General features: G+C 34.0%; 1 protein-coding gene across 11 annotated transcripts in view; it reads right to left on the bottom strand.

Annotated features, from left to right (window-relative positions):
* Window positions 1–17,581, bottom strand: part of DOCK7 (dedicator of cytokinesis 7) — a 194,636-nt gene that overhangs the window by 124,219 nt on the left and 52,836 nt on the right. For all 11 annotated transcript variants that reach the window (XR_010835206.1, XM_059051798.2, XM_059051848.2 and 8 more), the window contains 3 exons: window positions 15,579–15,721; window positions 11,612–11,705; window positions 10,768–10,930 (listed from right to left, as the gene is read on the bottom strand). Coding sequence is in view for 10 of the 11 variants with exons in the window: in XM_059051798.2 (XP_058907781.1) it covers window positions 10,768–10,930; window positions 11,612–11,705; window positions 15,579–15,721 (400 nt within the window). In the remaining variant the exon portion in view is untranslated. The remainder of the gene's footprint in view (window positions 1–10,767; window positions 10,931–11,611; window positions 11,706–15,578; window positions 15,722–17,581) is intronic.

The raw sequence follows: 17,581 nt of genomic DNA, 5'->3' as shown, positions 1-17,581 counted from the left end.
GGTATGCTTTATTTATGAAGCCAAATGAAGCAGGATGAAATACTGTACTGAAATAGGTTCACGGTCTTAAATACAGTAGATCATAAGTGCTAAGTCATATTGACTTTAAATATCAAGTATTGCTGTAGCTTAACTTGTTTGTTAACTTATCTGTACTGTATACATATTTTAACACTTAATATTGTGAAAACAAATAATTTTAAAGGGATCTTGTCAGAATACAATAAGAATGAATGTATTGGTGGCATCAAGTTAAAGTTTTATCATTTATTCCCCTTGGATACAGTGTGAGTCTAATACTTATGTGTAGCTTTTCAAACAGAATTAAGAATCATAACAAGTAACTAAATGTTTAAATAGTCTGAGAGATGTTCATGTATGTTTCCAAATTCAATAAAGACTCAGTCCCCTAAATTATAGAAATTTAAATTCTTGTAGCTTTTTTTTTTTTGCTGTGCCACAGCATGCGGAATCTTAGTTCCCCGACCAGGCATCAAACCCGTGCCCTCTGCAGTGGAGGTGTGTAGTCTTAACCAATGGACCGCCAGGGAAGTCCAATTCTTGTAGTTTTTTATTGACATCCAATAGAAGTATGATTATGTTATTTCTAATTTAAATAATTTAAATTCTAAATACTCAAGGATTATTAGAGGATGTTTTGACCATAGTATCACTTGTCAATATTTATTTTAAAATACGTTTTTAAAGAAACTACCAAGGAGAAATAAAGTCTTGAATTAAATCCAACTTTTAAAGGTTAGTGCCCAAGCTATACAGTGACTCACATTAGTCAATAAATATTCAGCATTCTGTATGTTAAATTATCCAAAATATGTCATATATATTTTTACTATATGACACATGCAAATATGGATGATCTATGTGGATCCTACATAAATATTTTGTTCCAAAAAATACAAAAGAATAAAGGTAAGAGTAGGTTTTCTTTTTTTCAGAACCACATTCAAGCTGTCCAAACTGACTTTTTAGAGCGAGAATGCCAAAATGGCTTAAAGTAGGAAGCTTTCAAATGCAAAATAATGCATTATTTAATATACCAATTTTTCTCTCTGTTTTCCAATTTTTTATAATTCTCACACAATATGTTTCATTTAGGAACACTAAGTGAGTTTTTTTCTGTATATAAAGCTCAGATTGAGAGAGAATTCTGGTAGAGAAAGAAAAAGGATTTTTTTTCTTTATGGTTCACAAAATTGCGTCCTTCTGTCCTCACTAGTTTGCCAAAAGTGTTCTAATTGTACCACTAACACAACTGTCAAATCTAGTGACCTCTTAGACCACATTCCCTTTGGTTTCTCTACTACTTACTAATAACAATATTCTTTTCTCAAACTTGACCTTCAGTTTGCTTCCACAATCCAATATACTCTCCAAGGATTATCTCCAACTTGAACCTATCTTTAAAGCCCTAATCCATCCTAGTCTTTAGCATTGTGGACCAATGTAAAATATTCAGTCATCTCTTCTACTCTGACCCTCAGAAATTCTATCTATTCTCATGGACTCATCTTTTTCCATGAATAAAGTTTCCAAATCTACATATTACTCCCAGATCTCTCTCCAGTTCCCCTTCTTCCATTGCCTACCTGCCATTTCTCCTTTTGATATCTTATAGCCTCTTCAAACTCAATTTATCAAATAACAAATTCATCAATACCTTAAGCCTCTGCAGGTTCTCTCTTTTACCTTTTCACACTCTCCTCATTTCTTTATATACATTAATGGCACTACCATGCTTTCAGTCATAAAAGCTTAGAACCCAGGAGGCATCTTTGGCTTTGCAATTATCTTTGTATACCACCTCTCCTCTACCATGACTTGCATATCTCATTTAGCTGTGCCTTCACAAAAATGTGTACCCCAATTAGAAGAGCATAAGCCTACAAAGCAAAATCCAAATCTCTTCCAGGTGTTCAAGGATTTCTATAATCTGACCCCCAAATACTTCTTTAACCATCTCCTGCCCAACACAAACCCTCACATCTAATCAAACTTATTCACTTTGAAACATCCCCTGTCTGCTTTCCTAATGCCATTCCATTTTCCTAGAATGCCTCTCCACACCTTTCTGCTTGGCTAGATGCTATTTATACTTCAAGGTAGCACAGATTATCTCACTTATTCCACAAATAACCTAGTAAATGGAGGTCCTTCCTCTGAAACCTTGCAGCATTACTGTCTGGACCCCTTCAATTGGCACTTTACAAGTAAAGACGACAGAAAAATAAATCTGGTAAATTGTAACACTAAAAATAGTGAAAAATAGTAATAAAAACCCCAAGAGCACCAAAGATAGTCAATCTACTTGATTTTAGTGAATTCCTACAGAATTTCTATACCAAGAGTTTACTCTGAACTAGTGTCAATTTTACTGAGAGCAAGTATATACATTTCTCATGTAGGAGTTACCTACTGTAGTATAATCTATTTAGATGGTGTCATCCTAGAATCAGCATGTTTTCACGCTTGTATCCTTTCTTCCTAATAACTCATGGAAATCAATTAACTCATTCATTAATCAAAAATGTATTCATTAATCAGTATTTGAGTATCTACTATTTACCTCCATATAAAACCTATTCCAAATATGTATTGTTACATATTCCACATTCTGTTATAGAATAATCAAATGTCCTTTTGTTTTTCTCCCATAACTAACAACCACAAACATTGCACTTACACATGTACTACAAAGTGATCAAATTTTATCAAAGTACAAAGTGTTCTCATGGCAAATCAAATAGGGCAAAATTACTCAATTGGTGTGAAATGAGCAGTTCAAGGTCATGAAAATAGGATTAACAATCTCTCTAATAAGCCTTTATAAAATGAGGTTTCAATGACATTTTAGAAAATATAAAATCAGAGATTCCATCTCAAACATAAAAACTGTTCTTCTAAATTCATATGTTTAACCCCAAGAACAATCATACATCTAACAAAATGATTACATTTATTTGACAAAGCAATAACCTGTATCTTTAAAGATGTAAGGCTCTGTTTATCTTCAAATAAGCAACTAAGCCTCAGTTTCCACATCCCATATATATGGGAATAATAATAACCTTGTCAAATCTACTTCATGGACTTGTAATTATCAAGTAAGATACTATATTTGAATGGCTGTATAAATTACAAAGTTCTAAACAAATGCATATACTTGCAAAAACTGGACCTTGGGTATCACTATTCACATGTCTTTAAGTAAATACTCTGTACAAATGCTTCCTAACAGAAAATACTCTAACTCTCAGGACAGGAGAACAAAAGTGCTCTCCTCACATTCTGCTGCTGTTTCTGGAATTTTACTCCTTCCCTTGGAGTCTGAGATAACACTCCATCATGTTCAAGCCCCTAGTTAAAAACGACTGGGTGGCTATGTTAAAATGTTAGAGAACAGACCTCTCAAATAAAGAATTTTTGTAGTTAAAATAAACTGGGACCAATTAAATAGTATAAAAGCCAGAGTGTTATATCCAGGGCAAAACCAAAACAGTGGAGTATGGCAATAGTTTGTGATATCTATGAAAACTAAAAATAAAAACAAAGACCAATACTCTCTAAAAGCAGAGAACCGAAAACTTGAATGGAAAAAAAAATACTCCTTAATTTTCACTGAAATTTACACTTCCTTAAATTTTGATTGTAGGAAACTAACCATACCAGTATTAGCAATACATGAGACTTTGTCATTAATAGAAATCATACATAACTTTATATCACAACTATTGCAGACATCTTAAAACACTGTTCACGCTTATTACTACCTAGAGAATATGGTAGTTTTTAGACCTGCAGCTAGATCTTGTTATTTAATTCATTAATAAAGAAACATATCACAACTTAAAATCTTGATACTTGTTATTTAATATAATTGATTTCCTTTGTTATCCTATGTATTTCATTTTATACATTCAGAAAGATTATTCCCAAACAAGAATCAAAGGATTCACAAGACTGCCAAATGGTATTAAGAATACCAACTCTAAAGGGAGACCTACCATCATATGATAACCTAGTTTAAGAAACATGAATTACATGGCTCTCATGTCATAATATAAGTAATATAGTCTTCCCTTGATATCCAAGGGGAGTGGTTTCAGGACCACTGAGGATACCAAAATCCGTGGATGCTCAAGTACCTTATATAAAATGGTAGTGTTTGCATATAACCTATGCACATCCTCCTGCATATTTTAAATCATCTCTAGATTACTTTTAATACTTAATACAATGTAAACACTATGTGAATAGTTGCCAGTGCACAGTAAATTCAAGTTTTACTTTTTAGATCTTTCTGGAATTTATTTTTCCAAATATTTTCAATCTTCAGTTGTTTGAATCTGCAGATGTGGAACCTGCTAATATGAAGGGCCAACTGTATACATTTACTTTGATTGACCAAGCTATTCCTAGAAACAGAATTTTAGGGAAAAAATTCAATCACTATACAATAAACTTATTAAACTACCCATGAGAAAATGCATACAGGGTAAAATTATAAAGCAATAATAAAACATTTCAAATGTTATTGTGGCTAATTTTTTTAATTCCTTATCTGTTAGAAATACATAACTGAAGGACTGACTGCTGAAATGATATGATGACTAGGCTTCATTTTAAAGTATTACAGAAAAAAAGGAACAGGTAATAGATGAAATAAGAATGACAATGGAGGTTAATTGTACTGTTCTATATATTTTTGTGTATGTTTGTAATTTTCCATTATAAAAAGTTTAAAACTATAATCAGATTAATGTCACAGATAATATAGGTTTACTAAGCATTACTGAGAGATGAATGGGGGTGTATTACTAACTGCTAACTAAGGTCCAGATCAAAATGAACCATATCTTTTCATTTTGTTTCTCAGTGTCACCAAGTCTAAACCACTGTATTTATTCTTATATTCTTGGTAACAGCATATTTGCTGGATATAGTCTTTCTAAGAAATGGAAGAAGAACAAAGATATGAAAGTTCAATAGGTGATTACAACTAAGGCTATTTGGGGGAAAGAAACTAACTGTTAACAGCCTCACCAAGAATATCATGCACTCTATGACGTATCTCTTAAAAACTGGATGTCAATAAAATAAACGGGCATTTGCTCAATTAGATGTACCATGATCTTTTAACTCAAGTGCAACAGTGGTCATCAAGTACAAATATGGAACATGAGTAGCATTACACACAATCTACTACCTAACTTTCAAGTGATTTCAGATATTCAACAAAAAAATATTTTTCCATGAGTAAGAAAGAGATCTTTATTTGATTATCTTAATGTAACAACTGCACTAGCATTTCTTCTATGATAGAGTAATAAGTATTTTCTTGATAAAGCAAGCAATTGATATAAATGATCTCCACTTGTTTTACACAATAAGAAATATGTTATTCAGTTCCTAATTGCTAAAAACTACCATGTATCTGTGCAACCTCATTTACTCCTATAGAGGATTTGAACAGACCAAGTCCCTTCTGGGTTAACACTTTAAAAGAATAAGTGAACAACCACATGTGGTGGGGAAAAAAAAGACAGACTTCATTTGAATGTGAAAATCTCTAACTTTAGGTATAGCTTAGTAAAGATTTTTTTAAAAAAACCTCTGAGAAAGAGGGAAGAGATATGGGGATATATGTATATGTATAGCTGATTCACTTTGTTATAAAGCAGAAACCAACACACCATTGTAAAGCAGTTATACTCTAATAAAGATGTTTAAAAAAAAAATCACGTGTGGAGGAAAAGTAAATGGTTCTTTTGAAATAAAATATTACAACGTTAAAAAAAGGAGAGAGAAGGGCTTCCCTGGTGGCGCAGTGGTTGAGAGTCTGCCTACCGATGCGGGGACACAGGTTCGTGCCCCAGTCCGGGAAGATCCCACATGCCGTGGAGCGGCTGGGCCCATGAGCCATGGTTGCTGAGCCTGTGCGTCTGGAGCCTGTGCTCCGCAACGGGAGAAGCCACAACAGTGAGGCCCACGTACCGCAAAAAAAAAGAGAGAAATCTCAATAATATCTTTAAAAGAATATTTTAATGTAAAACATAAAAAATTAAGCTAAAAAATATATACTTTTTACATACATATCCTTTTAGATAGCTTTTTCTAAATTATTTGATAACTATAAAAATTGGAAGCAATAGGTGTTAAGTAATAGGAGATCTGGCACTTTCAGAATACAGTTCTCCCTACGATTTCTCACTTGTCAAATGTTTGCGTCAATCACGTCCATTCATTCTCCCTCTACTCAGACAATAATTTTTTAAATCATTTTATCCCTTGAAACCCTTTAAAGTACACTCAAGCTTACTACTAAAAATAAATACAGTGTGCAAATACTTTCTTAAAACTCACAAGAAAAATGCTTAAATTTGTTTTTTTCAGATACAAATTTGAACCCTACGGTATGTCAGCTGTCATCTATAAAACAGGGATAATTGTATTGGCTCTGTGCAAGCTGCTGTGCAGAGTTAATGAGATAATGGCTATATATAAACTAAGAGGAGTCTTACAGGGCTTCCCTGGCGGTCCAGTGGTTAAGACTCCGTGCTTCCACTGCAGGGGGTGCATGTTCAATCCCTGGTTAGGGCAATGAGATCCTGCATGCCAAGCAGCCAAAAACAAAACAAAACAAAACAAAACAAAACCCCACACTAAAATTTCTTAAATTTCTGGGGCTTCCCTGGTGGCGCAGTGGTTGAGAATCCGCCTGCCGATGCAGGGGTCACGGGTCCGTGCCCCGGTCCGGGAAGATCCCACATGCCGCGGAGCGGCTGGGCCCCTGAGCCATGGCAGCTGAGCCTGGGTGTCCGGAGCCTGTGCTCCTCAACGGGAGAGGCCACGACAGTGAGAGGCCCGCGTATCGCAAAAAAAAAAAAAAAGAGAGATAATGGCTATATATAAACTAAAAGGAGTCCTTGTGTCAACTTTACTTTCTTTTTTAAACATTATTCACTGGAAAAATGTACACATATAGATTGCATAATGCCTACTAACATGTATTACCAGAAATCACTGCTTACCTTGAAACATAGCTTTAAACATGCCTCAGAAGATAGAAAGAATTCAAACTGAGCTAGAAGAGTATTATTGTGATCCAATACAAGAATTCAGTCCGTGAATATTTATGGAAATTTATGTAAAGTTTTATGATATCTGTGTGTCAGCTGATATCTGCTGAGTATATCTCCTTCTGTCATTCTAAAATTATTTCTACCTATGTTAGATTTTCTAGATAAGTGAAAGGATTTTTTAAAATTATAAATTCCTAAAAAATATTAGCTGCCTGAGACTAAAATTTTTTAACAGTACTAAGTAGAATAAGCAACCTATACAATTTGGTATTCAGGTCTCACTGGACATTGAAGGCCCAAATAATAATACAAAAAAGGCCACTAGTGGGCTTCCCTGGTGGCGCAGTGGTTGGGAGTCCGCCTGCCGGTGCAGGGGATACGGGTTCGTGCCCCGGTCCGGGGGGATCCCGCGTGCCGCGGAGTGGCTGGGCCCGTGATCCATGGCCGCTGAGCCTGCGCGTCCGGAGCCTGTGCTCCGCAACGGGAGAGGCCGCAGAAGTGAGATGCCCGCGTACAGCAAAAAAAAAAAAAAAAAAAAAAAAAAGGCCACTAGTGACATTGATAACCTTCCTTTTAAAAATTATTCTCTTAGCCAATTATACCCCCAAAACCCAGTATCCTTAAGCTTTCAAACCAATCTCTCTCAAGTTGTGCAACAACTGGGTAAATGTAATCTAATAAAGCCAATGATAATAATAATGACTAACTTCTATCAAGCATATAATATGTGCAGGTACTTCCCTACACCTTAATCCAGGAAGATACTAAAGTCTCTCAGTATAATGAGTAAACCATGAAAGAAAAAAATATATAGGAGATAAGAACTCCATTGCAAAAGAAATGCAAACAGAATTTCTAGGAAAATGGTGAATAGGCTCTAAGATGACAACTGTACAGTAAGCCTAGTGAGCCTAGAAAACTTCCCCTGCCATAGTAACTTATAATTTAGTTGCAAAAGGACCAAGGAAGGTGCAAGAGAGGAAATAATTGATAATATGATATATTTTACTGTATTGCAAGAAGCTTTACAGAGCTGACAAGTATATTTTTTTCTGGATTTATGCAAGTATATGTATTTTTTTAAGGAGGAGATATCAGAGTTAAATCTTGAAAGAGAATCAAGAAATAGCAGCATGAACATGCTATTTAGAAACAAAGAGTAAAATACCAAAAGAAGGATCAAAAAGAGTTACTAGTGAGTGACAATAAAGATTAGACATCGGCGTAGGGAAAAGTTGGTAGGAATAAGATGAAGGACCTCTGTTTTTAATTTTAAGCCTTATGGAACTCTGTGAACTTTAAGTATATTCATATAATTTGTTTAAAAAATATAAATATGTAAATAAATAACAAAGGTAAGTAGGAAAATGAAAGAAAAGACCCCTCATAGTCCCCAGTTCCATTTTCCCTGTCTCTGAAATAATCCAAGCAGAGGCAAGACAGATAAACACAAGCTAGGAATGTTCTAGAAGAGATTCCTGTACTAGATAAGAGAGAGAGTTGATAACCTCTAAATTGTTCAATACAAACCTTCGATCACTTCTTTATTCCATGTCCTTTTAAGTAGTTATATAGATAATTTATAGGAGAATACTTATATTACCTGTTTCTTTTGAAAAAGCAGTATATATTTTCTTCAGCCTATCTTCCAGGAATTTTACTCATACTATGTGCCAATCACGTGTAATGCTTTGCACTCTGTGCCCTCACAAGAGAAGACAGGTATTATCATCTCACATTTTATTAATAAAACTGAGTGCCAATAAATTGGTAACTTAAAACAAGTTACTTAAACAATAAACAGTGGAGTCAGAAATCACACCCATATCTGCATGACTCTAAATTCCATTCATACATATACAATGTCTTATTTCTTAACTCACTGAGTAAGTATTTACTGTGTGCTCTCCATGTGCTTGTACACTATTCTATATGCTGGAGATAAAGTGGTAAACAAAATAGACAAGTCCTTGCCCTTTACAGTAATTACATTCTAATGAGAAAGAGAAAAAATGATCATATAACTACATATTACAGTGCCAGATAATGATAAATACAAGGAAGCGTAAAAAGCTAGAGTAGGGAAGCAGCAGATCTTTTTAGTTAGGGTGACGAGAATGTCCTGTAAGCAGATATATGTCTGAATAAGGAATCAAGTCATGTGACTACCTGGAGAAAAACATAATAGGCAAAGAGAAGAAAAAAAATCAAAAGATCTTAGGCAGAATTTTGTTTGTTCAAGGATGAACAAAAAGGCCATTGAGGCTAAAATGAGCAAGACAGAGATTAGTAAGATATGACGTTAGAGAAAGGCAGGAGCCAGATCATATAGTCTTATAGACTACTATAAAAAAATTAATTGTTGTTCTGCTTATAATAGAAGCCACTGGAGGGCTTTAGGCAGAGAATAAATGATCTGATTTATATCTTTTAAAAATCTCTGACTACAAACGCTGAGAATTGACTGAGGCAGGGGTAGAAATAAGATTAAATTTTAAAAGGTACACAAAATTCGAGATCAGCAGCTGTCCAATATTCTAGCCTCTAGTCCCATCTGACTATTGACCATTTGAAATGTGGCTCATCTGAACTGAGATGCACTTTAAGTGTAAAATATGCACTAGACTTTGAAGATTTTTAGTAGGAGTGGAAGAAAAGTAAAATAATTTTTTACATTTATTACATGTTAAAATACTATTTTAGATATACTGGGTTAAATAACATATGATTAAGATGAATTTCACTTGTTTCTATTTTTTTTAATGTAGCAACTATAAAATTTTACATTACAAATGTGGCTCCCATTATATTTCTATTTGACAGTGCTGATCTGGATGGTAACTTGACGAATTTTAAAGGTGGAGGAGGTACAAAGTAGTAGATTTGGGATTCATTTTGAAGCAGAGCCTACAAAACTTCGTAGAGGAGTAAATGTGAGGAATAACAAAAGGAGAGAAATCATTTTGATTCCAAAACTTTTAGCCTCAGGAACTGGGTAAACGGTGGTGAAATACATTAAGATGGGGAAGTCTAGGTAGAAACTTATGTCTGAGCGGCCCTGTTGGGTATCCCAATAGACATGTCAAGTCATGGTCTCAGCATTCACAAATAAAGGGAGCCTCATTCATAAAGAGTATATCTAAATGGTACCCCTGGAGTTATGCAAGTTCAGCCTAAAAGCCTATCCAATAACCTTGTGTCAAGTATTCTCTGAGTAATGTAGAATCACCAAATATTGTTGATTGTTAGAACACAGGGCAGGCACATACATATGATTCATGTGTAATGCTAGATTCTGCTAATAAGAACACATGAGGAAATACAGTAACTAGGAGTTCAAATGTTTTAACCTAACAACCCACAATTCAAACGCTAGCACCAACACAGTAAAGTATAACCTCTTTATCCCTCAGTTTACTCACTTCTAAAATGAAGGTAATACCTACCTCAAGCTATGAGCATTAAATAAGATAATGTATGTGAGGTAACTAACATTATACCTCTTGCACAGCAATAGCTTAATACATTACAGCTATTAATAAAATCATGAAGTAGGAAATGGAATAAGTAACAAAGCTACAAAAGATTTTTGAAGAGTTTCATTCTCTATTAATATTAGAATATATGGTATCTTATTTCAGAATTCTCCAAAATTAAAATGTGCTACCTGTAAGTAGTGTTTGGAACATAGACATCCCTTGCAGGAAACTCCAAAATTTCTCTGGTAGGTCTAACTCTACTGTCAGGGTAAAGCTTCACTTGAAGCAGCTCTGGTGTTAGGCAATAATGGGGATTTTCAGGTGCAGGAGAAATGTCTATCTTCAGCTGAGCTGCATATAAAAATACATTATACAAACAATGTAAACATAATAAATAACAACTTCACACTAAAAGTATTTTTGGAAGGATTTAGATTCTATTTTTGCAAGAAGTCTGGGAAAGAAACCAAAATTGCTATCATCTTAGACCTCTAAATTATTTCGTCTTATCAAGTCTCAAACTTACAAATTACTAATACAGACATAAAGACATAAAATAATAAATGCTTACTGAATGAATGAATGGAAAGGAAGAAGAGGGCAAAAAAGAAGAAAAAAACCAGAGGGATCTAGTATAGAAACAAGCCAACATTTTGAAGATTAAATGATTTACTTTAAATTTGGTAGATTTCAAAATAGTTTTACTCTGGAACGGTTTGCTCTGATCATAATATGAATCTATTTCTGAATATCTACCATTACATGTATTTTTTCCCTCTAGAAAATAATTTTAAACCTCAATATTATTCATCATTCTCATTTCTGTACTCAAATTATCAAAGGTACTGAATCCTGCATCCAAACTGTTAGACTACATGAGAGCAGAATAATGAAATGAAGAAGACTGACAGGTATTGAGCACAGAAACACATATGTGCTAGATAACTGAGAAAAGGAATAGATAATTATAAAAAATACAATTATTAATGATGATAATAGTTGTCATCACGTTTACACAAAATTTTAAAATACCTGTAATAGGTCTTAGTCGCCGTAAAACAGAAGATGGCCTTCTCATATCAGCAAGGAATTTGTACAGATCTTCATCACTTAAGCGATCTCCTTCCTGATTTTAAAAATAGAGGAAGAAGTATTAGATTTTAAAAATATAGTACATTGAAAATAAGTTTATATTGCCTGTTAATAATCCTGCCCTTCTTCCTTCAATTCAGTCTGAATGAAAAGTAAAATTAAATTAATATAATTATGATTAAAAGTAAATATGCTAACCTATTTTCTTCCTTCTTGCTTTCAAGTTGTATTAAGAGCTATAATATTGCTATCTATTTTTAACTTTTATAGATTTATTTACAGCCCATTATCTATGTTTATAAGGGGTTACAGGGCACTCTATAGAAAAAAACGATGCAAGTTAGAGGGAAATAAAGAAAAGAAAACAAGAATATAGACAGAAAACAGACATATATTATATATGTATGTGTGTGTGTGTGTGTGTGTATATATATATATATATATATGACACTCATAAATTTGTTACACTTGAGTTTTCATTTGTCTTTTCAACTTTATATCACCAAATTTCTTAAATACAAAATATAGAGCATTGGCTACATTGGAAAAAGAAAAGAAAGAAGTAACAACAAAAAACTACTCTTAAAAAAAACAAGACAACTATGCTGATAATAAGACCAGAAAGAAAACTCTAAAAAGACCTCAAACAGTGGGGGAAAAGAGACAAAAAACTGAACCATGTCCAATTAACAAAGAATTCTCAATTTAATGTAATATTTTTTCTTACAGTTAAAATAGGTAGAGATTGACTTTATTCTTTTATTCAAAAGTCAGTCTTTACATTTTATTAATCCAAACCTCCTGCATTTGACATCTTATTATTTTTAATGCATAATTCATATACTGTCTTTTTATCCTATTCGGTAATAAACATATTTAAGCCTCCTTTATTATTGTGAGCTCACCTTGAGCCAGATCTCATTTGTTCACAATTGTATTCTAAACAGGATACAGAACTGATCTTCTTTTATGCCATTATCTTTTAAAGTAATTTTTATTTTCTAAGTGGTTGGAGATTTTTGTCAATACTTCTATAAATGGTTTTTAATTTTCCTGAGTTATAGTTAGAGAATCTGACTTCAAGAAGATTTTTTCATTGACCTCATATACAATTAATTATTGTAAATGTTCCATCAGTTGCTAAAAGAACATATTCTCTCCTTTTGAGTATAGAAATGAATACAGATCTTCAAATGGTCCTTATTTAGAATACATTCAGATTATCTCAAGATTCAATTATTTCTGCCTACTTCACTTGTTAAAACTGATTATATTAATGGCCTCCATTCGTTACTCCCTGTCTGTTTCCATGCTTTTTGTTGGGTGGGACACAATTCTTTCCTCTTGGCCTGGCCACGAGATTTGTTCTAATCAGTAAGCAAATATGATACAGAGACTTGAAAAGCATTTGCAAAAGTAAGCTTGCCCCCTCTCTGGAACTTCTGTCACTGCTATGACAACATGACCAAGCTGGCCTGCTAGAGAATAAGAGTGGAAGCTGAGAGACATGGAAAAGGTCTGAATCATTTCAGTTTTCCCAGCAGAAGTCAGTCTAGATCAGTTGACCCCAGTCAATCTACAAACATGTGAATAAGCCTAGCTGACACTCATCCCTCCACACTGCATGTACTGCTATGTACTCCTGAAGCAACAGATAACTTCTATACATGTCAACAAATAGAACAAATGTCCTTAAAACTAATGTATGGATTTAATTTTTGTTTTTAAATCTCTGTATTTCCAATAATTTTGGCCTGACACATTTCAAATCTGTACATAAACACTCCTGATTACTATATCCCAATCGTGGACAGTAATCTCTCATTAAAAAAAAAAAAAACCTAGGGATTTCCCTGTTGGTCCAGTGGTTAAGAATCCGCCTTCCAATGCAGGGGACAAGGGTCCGATCCCTAGTTGGGGAACTAGGATCCCACATGCCATGGGGCAACTAGGTCCGTATGCCGCAACTACTGAGCATGCACATTCTAGAGCTCGCGCACCACAATTAGAGAGAAGTCCGCACGGCAACAAAGAGCCTGTGCATCACAACAAAAGATTCCGCATGCTGCAACGAAGATCCCGCATGCCACAACTAAGACCCGGCACAGCCAAACAAACAAACAAATAAATAAGTAAATAAATAACCTGCCTTCTGTATCTCATTTAGGAGAAATTGTACTTTGAATTCTACTTTATTAAAATTGTAATCTCCGCTTTTTACTTAATATGCACTTGCCTGATGCATAATATCCTAGCTATTTAAAAATACTTATAAAAATCATATATGTTTATAGTTAAAAAATTATAGAACTGTACAAAAGTCAAGTGTAAATGTTTTCCATTGCTCCATATTTCCAGCAATCATCCTTTTTTAAGTTTTCACAATCACTTTGTTCCAGTTTCCTGTTACCAGTCTCCAACAGTGTTCAGTACATGATGAATGCTCAAAAAATATTTGTTGAATAAACAGGTGGGTGGATGGATGGATGACTTATTGATTTAAGTTTACAATACTAGTTCAATAATAAAACATGCTGAAGAAAAAAAAAAAGAGCTGTGGAAATAGTGGCAGAAGTGATACACCAGCTGAAGACAGAGAGAGACAGAGAAATGTTACAGCTACAAGGTTGTGTCACTGTAACAAGTAAATCTACTGCCCTGTTTCCATAGTTAAATGTGGCCTATCACCTCATCCAAGTAACACTGTGGCCTTTTCTAGATTCTTTCTTGCACTATTATCCATAATAAAAAGACCCTTACCACTTCAGACCCTTCTCACCTGCTTTATTTTCCATTTGAGTCTCTCAGAGCAGCTGCCTGTAAATGCTACTGATATATAACTATAACATTATACTAGACGGCTAGCTGTCAAATCATAACACATCCTGCCCTAAACACCTTGCCCTCTCAAGTTATAAGGTGTCACTAGGCCAGGATTTTCTCCTCTTATTTAGAATAACTCCACAGAAGGAGGAATTTTGAGGCAATACTTAGCATTCTCCTTTAATCTGCTCCAAAATACATGCATAGTACCCTTCTCCAGTTTATCACACTAATACAAATTTTCTTCCATCCTTAAAATGTTCTGGTCCTCTGGTTACTTTAGACAGACTTTCAAAATTTTCTGACCCTGATTCAGAGTATAAAATTCATTTTACAGCAAAATCCAGTAGCACATACACCATGTATGCACATATATAGACAGGTATGCATGCACACAAAAATTGGAGGGAAAAAAGCCTACTGAAGCAATATTTAACTTCACTAAGTGCAACGCACTATTATTTTTCTATTCTACTGGTTTGTTTGTTTTTAAGCTAGGTGTTATCTACTAAATTTCCATTACTATTATTGGATCATGACCAGCACTTGAAAACTACTGATTTGATTCAAGTACAGGAAATATACTTGCAAAGAACAAAGTATCTTTCATCAATAACTTTTTGGACCTATAAACTCACCTATAAAAATAATTTTAGCACAAAAATGCACTACTAGAGCCTGATATTTCTATTCTATATGCCATGGATATGGTATGTTAAGTTAAAAACAACTTGAGTGGGGAAGACAGATGTAACCACACACCTACTCTAAGAAAATCCATAAAATATCAATGCTTAAGAAAAGTTAAAATATTAAAATTAAGAAATAGGATACAGATGTGGATGATTGATTTGGAAGCATTACTAATCAATGCCAACATTTAAATAAATATAATGATGAAAAAACAGCTATAATATTATTTTTTCTTATATTTTTTATTTTTATTCTTAATTTTTTTAACTTGTTAAAATCACAATCAATTACTACATGTACATGTACTGCATGGAAAATTATGATTTTTCTGAAATCACAAGAAATTTAAGTACAAATAGCCCCCTAGAATTCCTCCATGACAGAACAATACCTGCTTAAAAAAATTTGTCACTGTGAGAGTAGCAGGTCGAAAACTGGTCAAGTTACAAGAATCATCTCCACTTGTTGTCCTTTCAAGTGATCTTCTGCCAACCAGACTAGAATTCCTCCTCTCTGACCAAGACCCCTTTCGTTCTACCAAGGAAAAAAAGTAAGATATTCATTTCCATAATATTTAAAATGTGTTTTAAAGCAGTCTTCCAAACACAGGAAAATATGCACTAAAGTTGAAAATTATCCCCTCAGCAATACTGATTACAGTAGAAGAATTTCACTTCTGGGGAGATCTGTAACGAAGCATTAAACCTAAATCTTCGGGTCCTCTTTAAAAACTTCTCCAGTGTAAAATAAGTCTCTACCACACAAAGATTATGCATATAACCCAATATGAGCTATGAAGAACAGCTATAGAGGAACTATGTATTTACTAGGAAATATGCACACAATGCAAATTTTGGTCACCATATAATAGTCCCTCAGTCTTAGCACTTGAGTTTGAAAAAGAATTTAAGATAACTTGCATTCAGAGTCTTTGCAAGATAACCCTATAATTCAAAACCAATAGAGCAACTATGTTGTAGAAAACAAACAAAACTATAAACAAGCTAGACCTAACAGGCATCTATAGAATACGCCACTAAGCAAAAGCAGAATACACATTCTTCTCAAGCACACATAGGAAATTCTCCAAGACAAACTACATAATAAGCTATAGAACAAAATACAATAAATTCAAAGGGATTCAAATCATATAAAATATGTTTTCCAAGAACAATGGAATTAAGCTATAAATAACAGAAGAAAATTTGAGAAATTCATAAGCATGTGGAAGTTAAACAGCACACTTCTGAATAACCAATGGATCAAAGAGGAAATAACAAGAGAAATTCAAAAACATTTAAGATATAGAAAAATGAAAATGCAAAATCCCCAAACATATGATATATCGCTAAAGAAGTTCTCAGAGGGAAATTTATAGCTGTGAATGTTTATATTACAAAAAAAGAAAGATCTCAAATCAGTAACTTAAGCTTACATCTTAAGAAACCAGAAAAAGAAGAGAAAATTAAACCCAAAGCAAGCATTAGAAAGGATATCAAGGGAATGTAAATTGATACAGCCACTATGGAGAACAGTATGGAGGCTCCTTGAAAAACTAAAAATAGAATTACCATATGACCCAGCAATCCCACTACTGGGCATATACCCTGAGAAAACCATAATTCAAAAAGAGTCATTTCCCACAGTGTTCACTGCAGCTCTATTTACAATAGCCAGGACATGGAAGCAACCTGTGTCCGTCGACAGATGAATGGATAAAGATGTGGCTCATATATATAATGGAATATTACTCAGCCATAAAAAGAAACAAAACTGAGTTATTTGTAGCGAGGTGGATGGACCTAGAGACTGTCATACAGAGTGAAGTAAGTCAGAAAGAGAAAAATAAATACTGTATGTTAACACATATATATGAAATCTAAAAAAAAAAAACTGGTTCTGAAGAACCTAGGGGAAGGACAGGAATAAAGACACAGACTTAGAGAATGGACTTGAGGACACAGGGAGGGGGAAGGGTAAGCTGGGACAAAGTGGGAGAGTGGCATGGACATATATACACTACCAAATGTAAAATAGATAGCTAGTGGGAAGCAGCTGCATAGCACAGGGAGATTAGCTCGGTGCTTTGTGTCCATCTAGAGGGGTGGGATAGGGAGGGTGGGAGGGAGACAGAAGAGGGAGAAGATATGCAGATATACAGCTGATTCATTTTGTTATACAGCAGAAACTAACACACCACTGTAAAGCAATACTCCAGTAAAGATGTTAAAAAAAAAAAAAAAGGAAAGGATACCAAAAAAGACAACAGCTAAGTGGAAATAAATGAAATAGAAACTAGGAAAACAATAGAAAAAAAAATCAATGAAACCAAAAACTGATTCTTCAAAAAGATAAAATTTTTAAAACTTCAGTTAAACTAATGAAGAAAAAATT

The sequence above is a fragment of the Kogia breviceps genome, chromosome 1, assembly GCF_026419965.1.
Source record: "Kogia breviceps isolate mKogBre1 chromosome 1, mKogBre1 haplotype 1, whole genome shotgun sequence".
NCBI classification, from domain to species: Eukaryota; Metazoa; Chordata; class Mammalia; order Artiodactyla; family Physeteridae; genus Kogia; species Kogia breviceps.
Note: the sequence above shows the minus strand (reverse complement) of the source record. Positions and strands in the feature narration are given on the sequence as shown.